At 36.0% G+C, this 20386-nt stretch overlaps 1 protein-coding gene across 10 annotated transcripts in view; it reads right to left on the bottom strand.

Moving 5' to 3' along the window:
- ATP8B4 (ATPase phospholipid transporting 8B4 (putative)) overlaps window positions 1–20386 on the bottom strand; it is a 295105-nt gene that overhangs the window by 78586 nt on the left and 196133 nt on the right. For all 10 annotated transcript variants that reach the window (XM_029236307.1, XM_029236303.1, XM_029236302.1 and 7 more), the window contains 3 exons: window positions 11656–11864; window positions 8869–8912; window positions 4276–4441 (listed from right to left, as the gene is read on the bottom strand). In XM_029236307.1, the coding sequence (XP_029092140.1) occupies window positions 4276–4441; window positions 8869–8912; window positions 11656–11864 (419 nt within the window). The remainder of the gene's footprint in view (window positions 1–4275; window positions 4442–8868; window positions 8913–11655; window positions 11865–20386) is intronic.

The raw sequence follows: 20386 nt of genomic DNA, 5'->3' as shown, positions 1-20386 counted from the left end.
TATATTAATGCACATAATCCTCATGGCAATGAGGTAGGGATTATTAAAATTATTACAGGCATACCTCGGAGATATTGCAGATTTGGTTCCAGACCACTGCAATAAAGCAAATATCACAATAAAGCGAGTCACATGAATTTTGTTGGTTCCTCAGTGCATATAAAAGTTACATTAACATTATACAGTAGTCTATTATATGTGCAATAGCATTATATATAAGAAGGTCCCTACTTAATTAAAAAATACTTTATTGTGAGAAAATGTTAAGCATCATTGAGCCTTCAGTGAGTCATAATCATTTTGCAATAGTAACATCAAAGATCACTGATCACCATGATCACCATGACAAATATAATAATAATGAAAAAGTTTAAAATATTGTAAGAATTACCAAAATGTGACATAGTGACACAAAGTGAGCAAATGCTGTTGGAAAAATGGTGCCAACAGACTTGCTCGATGCAGGGTTGCCACAAACCTTCAATTTGTGGAGAACACAGTATATGTGAAGGTAATAAAATGAGGTATGCCTGTATTTCCATTTTATACTGGTAAAAACTATGACTGAAAATATTATGTGATTTTTGCAAGATCACACAGCCAGAGTGACAGAGCAGACATTCCAAATTCCTCTTCAGTCTGCTACTAATGACCATTTTATGAGAAATGCATACAAGAAATCCCTTGAAACGTAAGGAATCAAACCAGGATGTTAATGATTGGTATCTGGTATTGTGTATGTGTTGGAGTGAGGGTGAGAGGGGAGAAGAGAGGAAAAGAATGAAATGGGGGGAAAAAAAATAAAAATACACTTTAAAACCAGCATGAATAAAGTAAGCCTTTCTATATAAAATTGTACTACCTTTGTATGTAAAAATAAATTAGAAAAAGTAGGCAGAGCTAGATCCATATTTACTGATTTATAGTAATGTCCAAGATAAATTGTTCAGAAAACTAGTTGCATATTAATCTATATATTATGATTCCTTTTTTTTAAAAACAAACCACCTACACATCTACATATATTCATATATATATGAGCAAATTGGAAGTGTGAAAGTATGCACACCAAATGTTAACATTGGTTACCCCTATAGAGGTGGAATTAAAATCAGGAAGAAATTATTAGCTCTCCCTTTATAAATCTTTGAATTGTACAGTTTCACTTGCTACAACAGGCATAAATTAATTTTTGAAATTCCAAAAAGAGAAAAAGTTAAAGCAATTTCTTGATCTACCCATGAAATGATATGATAACCCCTACTTCTGGCAACACTGTGGAGTAGGTGCCAGGATCAACCTCCCCTGTTGCAAAGAGCTACATATTCCGTAAAGACAAAATATTTAAATATTTTTGAATGCACCCAGGAGTGATTAGAAAGCAGTCATTGTTCAGGTCAAAGACTGAAAAAAAGGAATAAATGAAGAGCATTTTCTAAACCAAGAGGACTTGCTCATTGGTTTCCAGTCTCTCAAGCCTTTGGTTAGAAAAGACACAGTCCAGGGAAAGAAGTCTAATGGGAGACCATCTCTTAAAACTGAGCCCCCAGAAAGGATACTCTCTCAGTATAAAGGTAAACTGAAAATCAGTGCCCCCTTTAAGAGTCATGTACCACAATGTTCATTGCAGCTCTATTTACAACAGCCAGGACATGGAAGCAATCTAAGTGTCCATCGACAGAGGAATGGATAAAGAAGATGTGGCACATATATACAATGGAATATTACTCAGCCATAAAAAGAAACGAAATTGAGTTATTTGTAGTGAGGTGGATGGACCTAGAGTCTGTCATACAGAGTGAAGTAAGTCAGAAAGAGAAAAACAAATGCCATATGCTAACACATATATATATGGAATCTAAAAAAAAAAATGGCTCTGAAGAACCTAGGGGCAGGACAGGAATAAAGACGCAGACGTAGAGAATGGACTTGAGGACACGGGGAGGGGAAAGGGTAAGCTGGGACGAAGTGAGAGAGTGGCATGGACTTATATATACTACCAAATGTAACATAGATGGCTAGTGGGAAGCAGCCACATAGCACAGGGAGATCAGCTCAGTGCTCTGTGACCACCTAGAGGGGTGGGATAGGGAGGGTGGAAGGGAGATGCAAGAGGGAGGGGATATGGGGATATATATACGTATATGTATAGCTGATTCACTTTGTTATAAAGCAGAAACTAACACACCGCTGTAAAGCAACTATACTCCAATAAAGATGTTTAAAAAAGAAAAGAAGAATGAATATTGTCAGTAAACTAGAAATCTGGGAAATGTCTGAAAGATAAAAAGTAGATTTGATAAATGAAGAAATAAGAAAGGAGAAAAACACAGCTCAAAGCATTTGAAAAAGAAAATTAATACAGAGGTCAGAGCAACCCCCAAAGAGTCTCCAAATCAGAGTCAACAAATGAGAAAAGCAGAAGTGGTCTTGGAAGCACCATGAATAAAATTATTTGAAGAATTCCATTCAGCTCTCCCAGACCATTTGGGCTCCTCCTCCTGCCAGCTTACTCCGAACAGCGGGCTGCAGTGACATTTGCCCCAGGATGGAACCTTGAAAATGTTCTTCTACACAAAGTACACAATCCACCTAAGGAAACTTTTAAAATTTGAATGCTGGGGCTGGAGACCAAAGCTGAAAACAGCCAGAAGTAGCTTTAGAATTCCACAAGGATAAGAGAAATAAATTAATGAGAGAAAGGAACTCCATGACTCTGATATTTTCTTCCAGCCCAGACCTTAAGTATAACTTTGTCTCACATTAGGGTTCTGGCACAGACTCCTAGCACTAGATCTGAAAAAGTAAGATAGCTAAACCGAGGTATCATATGAATTCCAGGAGAGGGGAACCCCATACCCAGAAGATGATCTATGTATTGTGCCTTTCCCCCACAATCTTGGGAGACAGGCCACTGTAATCATAACCTATGTTCACCAAGAGGCAAACAGGGATTCTCAAACACAAGTAGGAACAGGCAACCACAAACCATCAAACGTTTGAGAACAACATGAAAGTTAGACACACAACTCAAAAAACGACATTCCGTAAAATGAAACATAATAGAGGAAACAAAAGAAGATTTCAAATTAAGAATAATTAATATCCTCAAAGAGATCTAAGAAAATATCACGATATTGAAAGAAAAACAAATCGCTATTAAAATAAAATAGAGCTTTAAAAATGAAATAAACTCAAAGTCAGAGATAAAAGAAATTTACTTGAAGGCATTGTGCTATCCTCAGATACATTAGTATTATAAATATCAGTTTAAGTTATAAATATAATTATGTGAATCCTCACAGCAATTAAAATCAGAGGAATGAGTTAGTCCAGCATCATCAAGGACAAAACTATGGCTTGAATGCAGTCCCAACAAAGAAAAAAAGAAGAAAAATATATATATAGAGAAAGAAAACATATATCCAAATGTACATATGCACATACATATACACACATACATATATATATCACACATATACATATGTACAGTCTGCAGACTATATATATTTCACTTTTGAGTTGAAATTACTTGAGTGGTAATTTTCACCCAACAGGTGATAGTAGAAAGAAATAAAACTTGTAAATGGAATAGACTGGGCCCAAATGGAGTGAGAAGCCAATTCACCGTCCATTGTCTACCTGCCTCATTGCTTCAATATTAAAGCGGCCCAGGTGATTTTGTTCTCTTCTGAGCTCTGAACAACCATCCTGGTAGTGTGGAACTTGTTCATAACGGGGACTAAACACAAGTATTCTATCAGTGTAAATCTGTCGCATTACTGGGAAAATTCATTCTAAGCATACGCCTGATGGCTATCCGCATCTATTAGATGTGCATGTTAATAACAAGAGCTAAGTGGCTCAAGAGTGTTTCTCTGATTGTCCTGCCTACCAGGAAGCTCACAGTCAAATACGGTGCTCAATCATAAAAGATATTTCATCCCCTTTAACTGACATATCTAGGCCCTCATCTTTTTGTTGTTCCTATTTCTTTTCTTTTTCTTTTCCTTTAAGTCTCTCCATATCTTTTGGAAAACATTTAGAATATAAATAAATACAAAGAACCGTTAGTGATAGGTAAACCCCTCATGCAATGCTATATTCTGAATTAGAAAATCCTTCCAATACAAAGAACAGTTAGTGATAGGTAAACCCCTCATGCAATGCTATATTCTGAATTAGAAAATCCTTCCAATTCCAAACATTTTTAATAAAAATATCAATACTGATTTAAAAAACAAGGCTCACTACTCAGACACACTTTGCACTTACCTGCACTATTTTCCTCTGACATTACGGTGTGGCAGAGTGCAAGTAACCTAAGGAATTCATGCACTTTGGGATCACCCATTTTAATAGATTCCATCAGATGGTGGTCAAAAAATTGAAATGTTCTGTCAGCTTCGGGGTTGACTGAGAAACCCACAGCCTCTTTTTTCTATAGGAGAACAACAACAACAACGAAACTGTAGACTTCATTCCAACAACAATCTTTTAAAATTCAAAAACACTTCTTCTAAGTATTTTTAGTGCTTGTATGATTTTTCAGCCTCAAAAGCCTGGCACTAAAATGGCTTTCTGTTCCCTCATTACCGTTAAATATTATCTTCTCATTTCAGAGCTATGTAAACCTTCATCACCAGAGCAGTAAACCTTCCAAAAGCATATGGGAAAGAAAAATATTCAATGGATGTACAGATTCTCAAATGTTTACTTCAACTCCAAAATACAAAGAAGCCCTGAAAACTGAAAGTTTTCTTCAAAACTTACTTGACGGCAAAACCTGACCTGACTTGAACTCATTTTGGCAGCAATATCTGACCTGGAATGGAATGTGCCTAATTATAGACTTTTAAAAGTCTACTTAGTGTGAATTAGTATTTTCTGTTATAAAAATATTTATGTGTTTGATTACAGGGTACTTTCTCTGATCTCACTAGAGTTACTGCATAATATAATGACAGAATTAAAATCAGGATCTTGAGATATTTGTACTCACGTGTTCATTGCAGCATTATTCACAATAGCCAAGAGGTAGAAACAACATAAATTCCATCAACAGATAAATAAAGAATATGTGGTTATATATATACAATGGAATATTATTCAGCCATTTATAAAAAGAAATCCTATCTTTATGCTATGACATGAATGAACCTCGAGGGCATTATGCTAAGTGAAATAAACCACTCACAAAAGCACAAATATTGCATGATTCCATTTATATGAGGTATCTAAAGTAGAATTCACAGAAACTGAGTGTAGAATGGTAGTTTCCAGGGACTAGAAGAATGGGGAAGTGGGGAATTGCAGTTCAATGAGAATTACAGAGTTTCAGACATGCAAGGTGAAAAAATTCTGGGATCTGCAGTACAACACTGTGCTCATTGTTAATAATAGTTTACTGTCCACTTAAAAATTTGTTGACTAAAAAAAAAGCAAGATGAAAGAAATAGGGTTCAATAAAGAACAGAAGAAAATAGTAGACAATTCTAAATTGTACTAAATTAGATCTCTGTTAATTCACTGACTTCTGAAAAGCATAAAACGTACTTCTAACTTTTAAAAGTTTATTATTCAAAGCACTAGACCTGTGATCATGTCTTTGCGAGGGCAGTTAATGGGAAAATACTTTTAATATACACTCTGTCTTGAAGACTGCAGAATATTTTAAATATAATACTTATATATGCAAGTATATGAGAAGACATACCAGTATACAAGATACTCCATTAGTTGTGTTTATCCCAGAATCATAGAGACTTATTTAATCACAGATTGTTTTGTTCATGTAATAAAGTTTGAAAACAACCACATATAAGGGGGAAAAAATGATCAACTCACTAATAAGTAGTAAAATACACGCTGGATTTAGACTTCCCTAAACCCCACCCAGGGAAGAAACTATGACTTAAAGAGATTACAGCCTGTCAAACTGTCATTCAAATATAAAGTCAACAGACAGTTCTGAACAGGTATTTTTCACGAACCCATCTTGAAACTAGAGGATACTTCAGCCAAATAAGAGATAACTGGAAAAACAGTGGGAAAGGGAGCAGTTAGTGGTAAGCACCAAATCTCTCTAACTGAAGAAATATAAAAGAAATAGATTAGGATGGCAAAACAAAATGTATATATTATATACACTGACTATGTAGAAAAGACTGATAAAAATTAGGAGAAGATGCTGATTTCCTCATTTTAGTATCTGAAGGTCAGAAGATATCATTTGAAAACTCAAATCAACTAAGAGAAATCTATGTATATTTAAGATTAAGAAGCATCATTAATACAAGTAGTAGGAAAATATGAGGGAAAGAAGGATAAATATAATAATTTTACCATTTTTCATATTAGGAAATTGATAGACACTGCTTATGAAAAAAGAATTGAGTATTGTATAAACTCTTGAAAGTATACAGTAGAGAAACAATAAAATACTTTCCTAAATATTACAAGAGAAGCACACACACAGAGCAGAGTCCATACAGAGAATTATTAAAAATTATAAAGACACAAAGTATAACCTAAAATATTTAACAGAGCCAATGTAGATGGCCCAAACCCACTTATTAAAAAATTGGATGCAAAGCAAAATCCAACCCTCTGCTATACATAAGACACATCTAAAACAAAGTTATTTAGGAATATTGAAAATAAGAGGTGGGTAAATGCAAATCAAAAGAAACCAGGAGACATGACCTTGATATTAAATAAGGTTGAATCCAGGCCAAGGAGAATTAAATGAGTCAAAGAAGAGCACATTCATAATAAAAATATAACCACTGTGAACATCAATGCACCTCAAGATAGCATCAATACTCATAAAATGAAGACTTCAGGCTATATAGGAGCTAGAGAGAGAGAGAAATTATCAGAACACTTTAGTTAACCTCTTTAATCCAAACAGATAATATAGATAAAAGATAAATAATGAAACAGAAGACCTAAATAATATAATTAATAAGGTAGAACTAAAATGACATACAGCTAATTTTATACCTTGAAAACAGAATATACATAAGCTTTCTTTTTAAGGACCCTGGAACACAGACAATAATTGATCATATTACACCACAAAGAAAACCCAAATAAAGTCCAAAAAAGTAGAAATAATACAAATCTATTCTTCTTGTTTCATTTTGTTTTGTTTTGTTTGTTTTTATAGTTAATAATACTTTATTTTATATTTAAAATTGCTAAGGGAATAGAATTTCAAAACTTCATTAACAAGAAAAAATAACTTGTAATTTCAGTAGTGATGGATTTTTTGTTTGTTTTTTGAATTTTATTTATTTTTTTATACAGCAGGTTCTTATTGGTTATCCATTTCATACACATTAGTGTATATACAAATCTATTCTTTTATTAAAAGTACAATAAATGTTGGGGGGGAGCCCCAACCACTTCGAAATTTTAAAGTTCTTCCTTAAAAACTCATGGTTCAATGTGGATATTCAAATTGACATAACAAAAATAAAGATACTTTAATACACTACAGGCCAAAATCCATGTAATTAAAACTAAAGCAGTGTTCAGAGGGAAATTAATAACCACAAATACTTGTATAAAAAAAGGAAAGAGGGACTTCCCTGGTGGTCCAGTGGTTGAGAATCCGCCTTCCGATGCAGGGGACGTGGCTTCAATCCCTGGTCAGAGAACTAAGATCCCACATGTTGTGGGGCAACTAAGCCCACACTCTGCAACTAGAGAGCCCACGCACTACTGAGCCCATGTGCTCTGGTGCCCGCGTGCCACAACTAGAGAGAAGCTCGCGCGACACAGCAAAAGATCCTGCGTGCTGCAACTAAGACCCAATGCAGCCATAAATAAATATTTTTTAAAACAGGAAAGAACAAAATTGTTTTTTATTTTATTGAAGTATATAGTTGATTTACAATGTTGCAGTTAATTTCTGCTGCACAGCAAAGTGACTTTTACATAGTCTTGTCAAAAATCAAAAACTTTGATAAAACATTGTGTTGGTGAAGGTAGGAGAAAGTAAGCACTCTTGTACATTGCTTGTGTCAGGGTAAATTGATGTAAATTCTAAAGAGGACAATTTGGCAATATTTATCAAATTATAAATGCACATATATTTTGATTGAGCAGTTCCATTTCTAGAAATGGAATTTGTTAGAGAATATAGGATCCATGTGATATAACGTATACACTGTTATTTATTATTATTTTTTTTTTGTGGTACGTGGGCCTCTCACTGTTGTGGCCTCTCCCATTGCGGAGAACAGGCTCCGGACGCGCAGGCTCAGCGGCCATGGCTCACGGGCCCAGCTGCTCCGCGGCATGTGGGATCCTCCTGGACCGGGGCACAAACCCGTGTCCCCTGCATCGGCAGGCGGACTCTCAACCACTGTGCCACCAGGGAAGCCCTACACTGTTATTTTTGCTGCATTTTCTTTACAAGCAAAATATTGAAAATATTCTGAATGTCCATTCCTGTCTCCTTACATAAATTAAGGAACATTGGTATAACAGACTATTATTCACTGTAAAGAGAAAAAGGGAGCACTTTTTTTTCACTGATATAGAAAGATCTTGATCATTGTTGAGGAAGAAAGTTAAGAACAGTATGTATAGTTCACTGCCAACTATGTAAAAAATGGAAAAATATATTTGCTTGTATGTAATAAACACCTCTAAAAGAGAAAACAAAAACAGGGAACTCTGTGGTTGGGAAACCTGGACAAGAAGGAATTTTGAACCATATGAATCTATTTTTTTAATGTTACATATTAGGTATCTCATCTGGTCATAGTGGAAATCAGGCATCTAGGAACTCATCATTTTTAAAAAGCACATACAATTTGAAATTAAAAGTAAGAATGAATTTTATCACCTCCACACCTTAGTCATGTCTGTTTTCTGACCCAGGACATCATGTACTTCGCCTGAAAAAACAAAAATTGAGAATTAAAAATAAATGAAATTGAAACTAGATTTAGTCATTTAGTTTTAAGAAATACACTTGTTTATTAAAGCACTACTACTAGATGACATTATGAGTTCAAACCTAGACATCTTAAGGAGTGTTTTCAAACTGTAACGGTAGATATGGCGATTAACACAGAAAGATACTCATGTTTGCCCAAGATAGAACTAAAATGCAGTACACATTAAAACAAAATAAGATCGCAATCATGTTTATCTGTAAATTTTATCATTCTGTTGTTACATTATCTATGATGTTTGCGAGAGACAAATTTTGTTTTTCACTTTATACCCACTGTTGGGGAATCCAAAATGATATCCAAGACAGACCAATTCTCATCTTGATGAGTACATCTTTGTCTATCTTGGTTTGGGCCAGATCCATCTTTAATATCTATAATGGCAAGGTCAAATTAGCAAGTAAACATGAAACCATGTCAGAGCCTTCTGCAGTCAGAAAACATAGCCACCTATGTGCCAAACATTTAAAAATAACTATTCTTAGTATAAAGCCGATATGTGCTTATTACAAATATATTGGAAAATATAGGCGTTTTAAAAACAGGAACAAAAACCTGTAAAAAAAATGAAACAAAACAAACAAACAAAAAAAACAGATTTTCATTCCTGTTTTATAGAGGACAGGACTGAAGAACAGAATTCAAAGTGACATGATTCAACTAAAACTAAAAAGTCAGCATAGTAGGTTTTTTAATTCAAATCTATTTTCATTATACAACACTGTGACCCAAAAACCACTTGATAAAGAGTTACTGGTTGTTTTTCTGGGGCTCAGGTCTAAATCTAGAATACTGTGAGGCTGCTGTGTGGGAAGAGTCCCTGAGCTAGAGAGTGAACCTAGCCCAGCACCTGGAATTTAAATCCCAAACTCACCACGGTTATGTGCCAGTCATTGCCCTTTATGCTGTAACTCTGATAAATGTTAAAAGCAAAATAAAACTGTCTTTGTGTAAAATGGTCCTCCCAAAGAAAGCCTCTTCACAAGGCTGGTGATGAAAGTGAAGAAAAATGGAAGAAGTCTAAGAAAATAATAGTTCTGAGAAAGAAAATAGAAGCTTTAGATAAATCAGAGTAGAATATCAAATTTTCCCAAGGCCTGGATCTATGATATAAACAAGGCCAACTGTATGGGGGGTAAAAAGTGATTCTGGAACATTCTTTGAGTGCTTTAGTAATAGTAAATGTATTATAAATTAGAATGGCTATATAAATTTAAGGGTCTAAAGGGGTTACTTAAATCTTTCAGTTACTTTCCTGCCTTTTATGAGGGAAATCACAAGCTATCATGGGATTTGTAAATTTGGAGATTTGCAAAGATCTTGGGATATATACTTTGTGAAAAGCAAGGGACTTCTCTAAAAATCACCCTGTGACAAACATATCTACAAATAAATCTTGGTCCACATGTCTGATAATTTCTTTAGGGTCATTTCCTGGAAGGGATATTATTATAATTATTATATTATCAATAAGTGCCATGGCAAAAGAATCCAAAAGGTCTACAAAATTCCAAATATCTCCAATACTCTAACAGAAATTTTCTCATTTAAACTGCTCTTTGGGTTGTATATTTTGAAAGCCTCTGAAAATAATATCAAAAGAATAAATTTTAAGAAAAGCTTCTATTTTATTTATCATCTTAATAAGAGTGATATCAGAAATGCACAATGTAACTGAGGGCTTGTGGAAGTCCAGTTTGAAAAGTCATCTGGTCCACTACCAGAGAAGCGTGGGGCAGGACAGGGGCAGGGCAGAAGAAAGGTGAGGAAACCATGGCGACCATGGGTTATGGGGGTGGGATAGCAGAGGGAGGTCAAAAGGTAGGAAAGTATGAAAATCAACTTCCTGTATTTCTTAGTTTTGTTCAGGGTCAAATCTTACTTTAAAATATTTGGCAATGTGTGAAGTTTCCCATCAGGAGACAAAGGAAAGTTTTCCCTCTCTTTCTCAGATTTCCTTTATTTCCTGAGATTTCTGTATTGAGAAACTGTACACTCAGAGTCCAGTGAAGTGAGATTGGGAGTCCAGAGGAACCCGACAGCACCCTTCCGGGAAGCTTCCGTGCTCTCAACAGAAGGAACTGTCTGCTAACTAGCCAAAGTCGGGGTGACAAGGGTCACATATTACTAGAATGCCTGAAAATCCAAAACAGGGCAGGTATCCTAAAAGAAGCATACAAATAGCAACTGGATATTGATGAAACAGTTTGACCACTCAGAGTAGCCCTATACAGTGTGAATTCTCAGGAATGAATTGTAAATTCTTATGAATACAGACACTAACATCAATTCCAGAGCTGTTAGGAAGCAAGTATAAAATATTGCTTTTACTGAGATAAACAGGCTATGAAGAACTTGTCCTCCCTGGGATATGGGTCTATCAAGCACCACCGAACAGATCACACAGTTGGTGCACTGAAAGGAACCTTAGACAGTATCACGTCTAACCCCCATCTCTACCCATGAATGGTAACAGATTTAAAGTATCATCTGAATTATTCAATATTCATCCAACAAATATTTAGCAAGTGTTTATTATGTGCCAAGCACTATGTTATTAGATGCTGGTGGTGCCCATATTCATCAGAAAAACAGAGATTTTTTAATTAAAAAATAAAACAGTGTTGCTTATTTCTTTTAAGGACTTTTAACAATATCAGGAAAAAGGAACTGTTTCCCTTACCGTAGATTCTCCCATTAATGGAACATTTTTTAAAAGTCATGATGTTTTCAGTGAGGGTACCCGTTTTGTCAGAGAAAACATATTCAATCTGGCCTAGTTCCTCATTGAGCGTGGTCGTCCGAGCTTGAGCAGGTGTTGCCTTCCCAGAGTAATACATCTTCCGATCCCAGTTTATAAAATAACTGTGTCCCAGACGAATTACTTCCACACTTTCATCATTAAAATGGAAAAAAAAGAGAAATACTCCATCAATTTCAGAAGATACAAAGCTTTGCCAAAGCAAGAAGTCTGCCAAAGTCTTCAGAGTTTAGAAGAAAATGTGGATGCTCTGTCTCCAGGTTTTAGGGACCTTCAGAGGCATCTCAGCAGAGTCTGTTCATAAAATGTTCTAAGTCATTTGCTTGTAGCACCTTGAAACAATGAGCTGGCTTTGCATAAAGCCTTAGGGAGTGTTCCATGCTTCTCTACTTACATTAAACAGGCCTAGTAGAGATTTCTTGTATAGCATTTTAGTTGTTTGATGTCGCTTCACTTTGCCAAAAGAGGTAGAAAGGAGTATCTCCATGAAGCACTAAGCAAACCGTAATAGCTATTGAGTAAAAACAGGTTGTGTTGTCATATGACTTTGCCCATTGAAAAGAGCATTGTCTCATGATCTAGTGGTGATTTATGATTTTCCAGCTCTAGAAGTGGAATTTCTGAAGCCAAGGGTATAATCGTTTTCAGTCTTTGTACACAAGGCCAAATAAACTTCCAAAAAAGTTACAACAATGTAAGTTTCTACCATTAGATTACTGAAAATTATCTTTTCGTCTATGCCAAGTCAAATGGCCTCTCATTACTGATGACCGCACTTCTTATCAGTGAGTTGAATTTTTTTTTTCAAATTTTATTGGCCAGTTATATTTCTTCTCAGAATTATCTAATTGCATTACCTGCCGATTTCATCTTTCCTATTCAGGTATTAGTGTATTTCTTATTGATTTGTAAAAATTGTAGAGATATATATATATAGCATATGTATCTATATACATTATGCCAATAGTTACCCAGTTTATCATTCATCTTTTAATTTTGTTTCCACTATTTTTGACACAAAGAAGTTTTCTCTCTTTAATCAATCAAATTTATCAATAGTTTATAGTTTCTGTTTATAGTTTCTTTTCAGGGAGCTTTGCTTAAGCCTTCCCTATGGCGAGATTATATATATACAGATATCTATACTTTTCTTCTAGTTTTTTTTTGGTATTTTCCCCACGTTTAATTATTTATTGCAATTAGAATTTTCTGAAGGATGTGCATAGAGAAGCTAATTTCAATTTTTACAAAGTTTATTCATCACCATTTGAACATTGAATCCTTTCCCCTACTGTGCTGAGATGCTTGCATGTCACATATAAATTATTTCTTCAGTAGAATCTGTTTTAGGCATTTCAATTTTGTTCCTTAATGTGTTACTTAATGTACTTAATGTACTTAATGTTTTCATTATTGTAGCTTTATAAAATTTGGCATACCTGGAAAGAGGTAAGAACATCTTTATTCTCTTCTTTTTCAAAAATTCTTAGCTGTAATCACTCATTTATTCCTCTTGATAGAATTAATGTATTCATCAAATAAACTTTAGAATCAATGTATCAACTTTCTCATAAAACTTATTTGGAATTTTTATTAAAGTTGTATTAACCTCTTAATTATTTGAAAAGAATGGATATTTTATAACATTTAAACACAACTTCAAGAAAAAGGATAACTCTCCCCAGGAATTCAATTTTGAAAAAGTACTTCTATTGGTAAAGAGTTTAGTTTTGTTTTGTTTCGCTTTGTTTTTCACATAGGTCCACACCATAGCTTGATAGATTTGCTCCTGGACACTGTATCTTTTTATTGATGGGAAAATTTTTTAGTTGCTTTTGGCTTAAAGGAAAGTGTGTTGTGTTTTTATTTTTAGATGTTGTGGGTAGGAGTTTATTAATTAATTTATTTATTTTTGCTGTGTTGGGTCTTTGTCTCTGTGCGAGGGCTTTGTCTAGTTGTGGCAAGTGGGGGCCACTCTTCATTCCGGTGTGCGGGCCTCTCACTATCGCGGCCTCTCTTGTTGCAGAGCACAGGCTCCACACGCGCAGGCTCAGTAGTTGTGGCTCATGGGCCTAGTTGCTCCGTGGCATGTGGGATCCTCCCAGACCAGGGCTCAAACCCGTGTCCCCTGCATTAGCAGGCAGATTCTCAACTACTGCGCCACCAGGGAAGCCCCGGTAAGTGTTTTTAATACTAAAAGCTTTTCTTAATATTAAAAAAAGTGATTATGTTACAAAATACAACATTGCACTGAATTATCTTACTAAGAGTTTTACAGTTATTCTTTTGGATTTTCTAGGTTTATAATCACATTGTCTCTGCTCTTCCTTTCTAAGAGATTTTTTTCAGTTTCATGTCTCATTTTGTTCATAAATATTTTAGTTGCATGTGTTAGTATATTAACAAGAAGATCCAGAACAGTATAAAATAGTAATAATAAAGCAGGGACCCATAGTTTATTTCTGATGTTAATGGGAATTAAGCTTAGGTTTTCTCATCCGTAAATTTGAGAAAGTTGACAGCAGCCTGATTATGCTAACTCTGAACATTTGTCTCCTTAAAGACAAAAGATGACACCCAAGTCCTTTCTGGGCACTAAATCCTATGCTTCTAGTTCTATAAGTACATGACACATCTATATTTCCCTCCCCAGCAATGGTAGGGTGCCAGTTCGTTTTCTAACTATTTAAATGGTAACACTTTTTTTCACGCAAACTAAAAAATCACACTATGACTGTAGAGTCATAAGATATAAAAATGAATGTCATATTCTGCATGTATTTATTTATACCTTATCTTATCATGATTTATTCTTCATATCATTCCCACCCCACTTCCTTCTAAGTTCCTTGCTGGCTGTTCTAACTCAGCTTTGTTCTTCCTCTTCCATTCACTCAGAAAGCATTAGCACTTACCATGGACCAGGCAGAGTGCCTTACCTGTCACAGGCAGTCAGTTAGTGTTGAATGAGAAATCTGACCCTCTATTCCCTAATTTCACCAAGAAGGACATTAAGACATAGAGAGGTTAAGTGACTAACCCAAGGTCACACAAATAATTAACCACAGAACCAAGACTAGAATTCAGGCATTTGGTAAAGTCAATGAAGACCTGACCTTAAGAATGCCATAAAAATGGCATTATGCAGGTAACTGATCAATCACTTGAAGCTTTCATTTATCTAAAAGTAAAGTATCTCCCTAAAAATCTAAGCAAAATTAATGGAGAGCAGAATTTGATCCTTTTGTGTTGCAGTTCAAGTCAGTGGAAGTACTCTAAATTAATTTGAATTCTTAGACCTTAAAATAGTCTGTAGAGAGGAAGAGTATCCTTTTTGTTTGGGAAAAGAGCATTTAGGAGAGTCACAATGGAACATTCAGCTCTTTGTTTTATAATAGCAGAGAAAAGGAGACAAATGCACAGAGTCAGTATAATCAAGCTGCTTAGTGTTTTCTGCCTGGAGGCTCAAAGAACAGGGCTTATGATTCTGCCCATTCTGAGGCAAAATAAGCAACATAGAAACAAGTTTCTTTTGTTTTGGAAAAAACACTAAAAAGCTAATTCCTTGGGAGTACAACAGCTGCACTTCTTAAGATGATGTATTAAAAAACTGTAGCTGGGTATGTTTTAAACTACAGATAAATTGACAACATAGAAATACCCTACCAAAATCAATGTCCTATGCTCACATGGAATTGTTAAGCATTCAAAGTAAAGTCTACACTTTTATCCTCAAGTGACATGGCACTAATTTATTCCTTGTACCTATTCAAAGGCATAATGGAAGCTTTTGTAGAAGGCCTTCATCTCTCCAATCAGAAATACCTATGATTTCTCTTTTTCCAGATCTCTGTCTTAGCAACCTGAAATTCCCTGGAATGCTTTTTTCCCTCAAGCTGAACTCAGAATCACTATTCTTATTTGGTGAGCAAAAATGCTCACATTTATCTTCATCAATACCATGGCTTACCAACAGGTAGAAAATTCTAGCCTCTTTTTTTTTTTTCTCTTGATGTCTTGGCTGATTAATAAATCATGCACAGCTTAAGACATAGACAATGTGCCAAGTGTTAGAAGACTTAGGTTTGGATCTTGGCTCTGTCCCTAACCAGCTCCACAATCCTGAAAAAATCATCTCATTTATAAAAGAAGTTCAGCAATAACTACTTCAAAAGATTTTGGGGAGACATAAATGAGATAATGCATGTGAAAGCACTTTATGTAAAATATGAAATGCTATCTAGAGGTAAGGTGATATTATTTGGAGCAGAAAGGAACTCAGAAATCAATTATCTCAATCTGCTCATTTTAGAGCACATATTTCATACTTCATAGGCAAACTAAGGCACAGAGAAGCCAAGTGCTTTCTCCAAGGTCACACAGCTATCAGTGGCAGTGACAAGACGAGAACTTGGGCTCAGACTATTCCAAATAGGTTTTCATTCTGCCACTGTGGGGGACACATTAGAAGGAAAAGGAACCTGGGAATCTAGTCTTGGTCTTTAAAAAAACAATCTTAAAAATCATTAAATGAAAAATGCCAGTGCACTTCAAAGAAAGAGTGTATATGAAATACACTTCCTTCGTGAGGACACATGAAACTGTACGTGTGCAGATGGTAAGCCACTATGAGCATTTATTATTCATTTCGACATAAAAGGAAAGCTATAAAAACTGACCATAGCTCCTCTGGCAAAGAGCAGGATTTACTACAGACTTTATAATTGGATACAAGCATAAGAGGTCCTCAGAATCAAAGATGAGCCAGTAGGATACATTTTAAATAGAGCCCGCTCTGACCACAGCTCCAGAAGGCCCAAAGCATTTTGTGGTGTTGTGACCACATGCCACTACTTCCAGTCAATTTCCCACAACTTGACATTTCAGTTTCCTAACTGCTCTCTAAAACAAGGGTGGATTTTGTGCATTAACCTTCCCTTGTTTCATCAGAGTTAGGATTTTGGAAAAAGAGAAAAAGAAGCTCGTAAAAATTAGTGGGGATTTAGAGCTGGTGATTTTGTTTATTGTTAAAATACTGGTGATGAGGAATGTCGACGGAGGAAACAAGATGGCGGAGTAGAAGCACGTGCTCTCACTCCCTCTTGCGAAAACACCAGAATCACAACTACCTGCTGGACAATCATTGACAGGAAGACACTGGAACTCACCAAAAAAGATACCCCACATCCAAAGACAAAGGAGAAGCCACAATGAGACGGTAGGAGGGGCACAATCACAGTAAAATCAAATCCCATAACTGGTGGGTGGGTGACTCACAGACTGGCAAACACTTATACCAAAGAAGTCCACCCACTGGAGTGAAGGTTCTGAGCCCCATGTCAGGCTTCCCAACCTGGGGGTCTGGCAACGGGAGGAGGAATTCCTAAAGAATCAAACTTTGAAGCCTAGTGGGAATTGATTGCAGGACTTTGACAGGACTGGGGTAAACAGAGACCCCACTCTTGGAGGGCACACACAAAGTAGTGTGTGCATCGGGACCCAGGGGAAGGAGCAGCGATCCCAGGGGACACTGAACCAGACCTACCTGCTAGTGTTGGAGGGTCTCCTGCAGAGGCAGGGGGTGGCTCTGTTTCACCATGGGGACAAGGACACTGGCAGCAGAAGTTCAGGAAGTACTCCTTGGTGTGAGCCCTCCCAGAGTCTGTCATTAGCCCCACCAAAGAGCCCAGGTAGGCTCCAGTGTTGGGTAGCCTCAGGCAAAACAATCAAGAGGGAGGGAACCCAGCCCCACCCATCAACAGTCAAGTGGATTAAAGTTTTACTGAGCTCTGCCCACCAGAGCAACAGTAACCTCTACCCACCACCAGAGCCTATCATCAAGCCTCTTAGATAGCCTCATCCACCAGAGGGCAGACAGCAGAAGCAAGAAAAAATACAATCCTGCAGCCTGTGGAATAAAAACCACATTCACAGAAAGACAGACAAGATGAAAAGGCAGACGGTTATATACCAGATGAAGGAACAAGATAAAACCCCAGACAAACAACTAAATGAAGTGGAGATAGGCAACCTTCCAGAAAAAGAATTCAGAATAATGATAGTGAAGATGATTCAGGACCTCAGAAAAAGAATGGAGGCAAAGACCAAGAAGATGTAAGAAATGTTTAACAAAGACCTAGAAGAATTAAAGAACAAACAAACAGAGATGAACAATACAATAACTGAAATGAAAACTACACTAGAAGGAATCAATAGCAGAATAACTGAGGCAGAAGAACGGATAAGTGACCTGGAAGACAGAATGGTAGATTTCACTTTAGTCTGTGGAACAGACTAAAGAAAAAAGAATGAAAAGAAATGAAGACAGCTTAAGAGACCTCTGGGACAACATTAAATGCAACAACGTTTGCATTATAGGGGTCCCAGAAGGAGAAGAGAGAGAGAAAGGACCAGAGAAAATATTTGAAGAGATTATAGTTGAAAACTTCCCTAACATGGGAAAGGAAATAGCCACACAAGTCCAGGAAGCACAGAGAGTCCCATACAGGAGAAACACGCCAAGACACATATTAATCAAATTGGCAAAAATTAAAGACAATGCAAAATTATTGAAAGCAGCAAGGGAAAAACGATAAATAACATACAAGGGAAATCCCATAAGGTTAACAGCTGCTTTCTCAGCAGAAACTCTACAAGCCAGAAGGGAGTGGCACATGATAAAGTGATGAAAGGGAAGAACCTACAACCAAGATTATTCTACCTGGCAAGGATCTCATTTAGATTCAATGGAGAAATCAAAAGCTTTACAGACAAGCAAAAGCTAAGAGAATTCAGCACCACCAAACCAGCTCTACAACAAATGCTAAAGGAACTTCTCTAAGTGTGAAACACAAGAGAAGAAAAGGACCTACAAAAACAAACCCAAAACAATGAAGAAAATGGGCATAGGAACATACACATCGATAATTACCTTAAACGTGAATGGATTAAATGCTCCAACCAAAAGACACAGGCTTGCTGAATGGATACAGAAACAAGACCCATATATATGCTGCCTACAAGAGACCCACGTCAGACCCAGGGACAAATACAGACTTAAAGTGAGGGGATGGAAAAAGATATTCCATGCAAATGGAAATCAAAAGAAAGCTGGAGTAGCTATATTCATATCAGATAAAATAGACTTTAAAATAAAGAATGTTACAAGAGACAAGGAAGGACACTACATAATGATCAAGGGATCAATCCAAGAAGAAGGTATAACAATTATAAATATATAACCCAACATAGGAGCACCTCAATAGATAAGGCAATGGCTAACAGCTGTAAAAGGGGAAATCGACAGTAACACAATCATGGTGGGGGACTTTAAAACCTCACTTGCACCAATGGACAGACCACCCAAAATGAAAATAAATAAGGAAACAGAAACTTTAAATGACACAATAGACCAGATAGATTTAATTGATATTTATAGGACATTCCATCCAAAAAAAGCAGATTACACTTTCTTCTCAAGTGCGCACAGAACATTCTCCAGGATAGATCACATCTTGGGTCACAAATCAAGCCTCAGTAAATTTAAGAAAATTGAAGTCATATCAGGCATCTTTTCTGACCAAAACACTATGAAATTAGAAATGAATTACAGGGAAAAAAACTTAAAAAACACAAATACATGAGGCTAAACAATACGTTACTAAATAACGAAGAGATCACTGAAGAAATCAAAGAGGAAATCAAAAAATATCTAGAGACAAATGACAATGAAAACACGACAATCCAAAACCTATGGGATGCAGCAAAAGCAGTTCTAAGAGGGAAGTTTATAGCTATACAAGCCTACCTCAAGAAACAAGAAAAATCTCACATAAACAATCTAAACTTACACCTAAAGGAACTAGAGAAAGAAGAACAAACAAAACCCAAAGTCAGCAGAAGGAAAGAAATCATAAAGATCAGAGCAGAAATAAATGAAATAGAAACAAAGAAAACAATAGCAAAGATCAATAAAAATAAAAGCTGGTTCCTTGAAAAGATAAACAAAATTGATAAACCAGTAGCCAGACTCATCAAGAAAAAGAGGGAGAGGGCTCAAATCAATAAAATTAGAAATGAAAAAGGAGAAGTTACAACAGACACCGCAGAAATACAAGGCATCCTAAGAGACTACTACAAGCAATGCTATGCCAATAAAATAGACAATCTGGAAGAAATGGACAAATTCTTAGAAAGGTATAACCTTCCAAGACTGAACCAGGAAGAAATAGAAAATATGAACAGACAAATCACAAGTAATGAAATTGAAACTGTGATTAAAAATCTTCCAACAAACAAAAGTCCAGGACCAGATGGCTTCACAGGTGAATTCTATCAAACATTTAGAGAAGAGCTAACACCCATCCTTCTCAAACTCGTCCAAAAAATTGCAGAGGAAAGAACACTCCCAAACTCATTCTATGAGGTCCCCATCACGCTGATACCAAAACCAGACAACAATACTACAAAAAAAGAAAATTACAGACCAACATCACTGATGAATATAGATGCAAAAATCCTCAACAAAATACTAGCAAAGAGAATCCAACAACACATTAAAAGGATCATATACCACGACCAACTGGGATTTATCCCAGGGATGCAAGGATTCTTCAATGTATGCAAATCAATCAATGTGATACACCATATTAAG

The sequence above is a fragment of the Monodon monoceros genome, unplaced genomic scaffold, assembly GCF_005190385.1.
Source record: "Monodon monoceros isolate NGI ecotype Baffin Bay Population unplaced genomic scaffold, NGI_Narwhal_1 Super_Scaffold_21, whole genome shotgun sequence".
Lineage (NCBI taxonomy): Eukaryota > Metazoa > Chordata > Mammalia > Artiodactyla > Monodontidae > Monodon > Monodon monoceros.
This window is presented reverse-complemented; position numbering and strand designations above follow the sequence as displayed.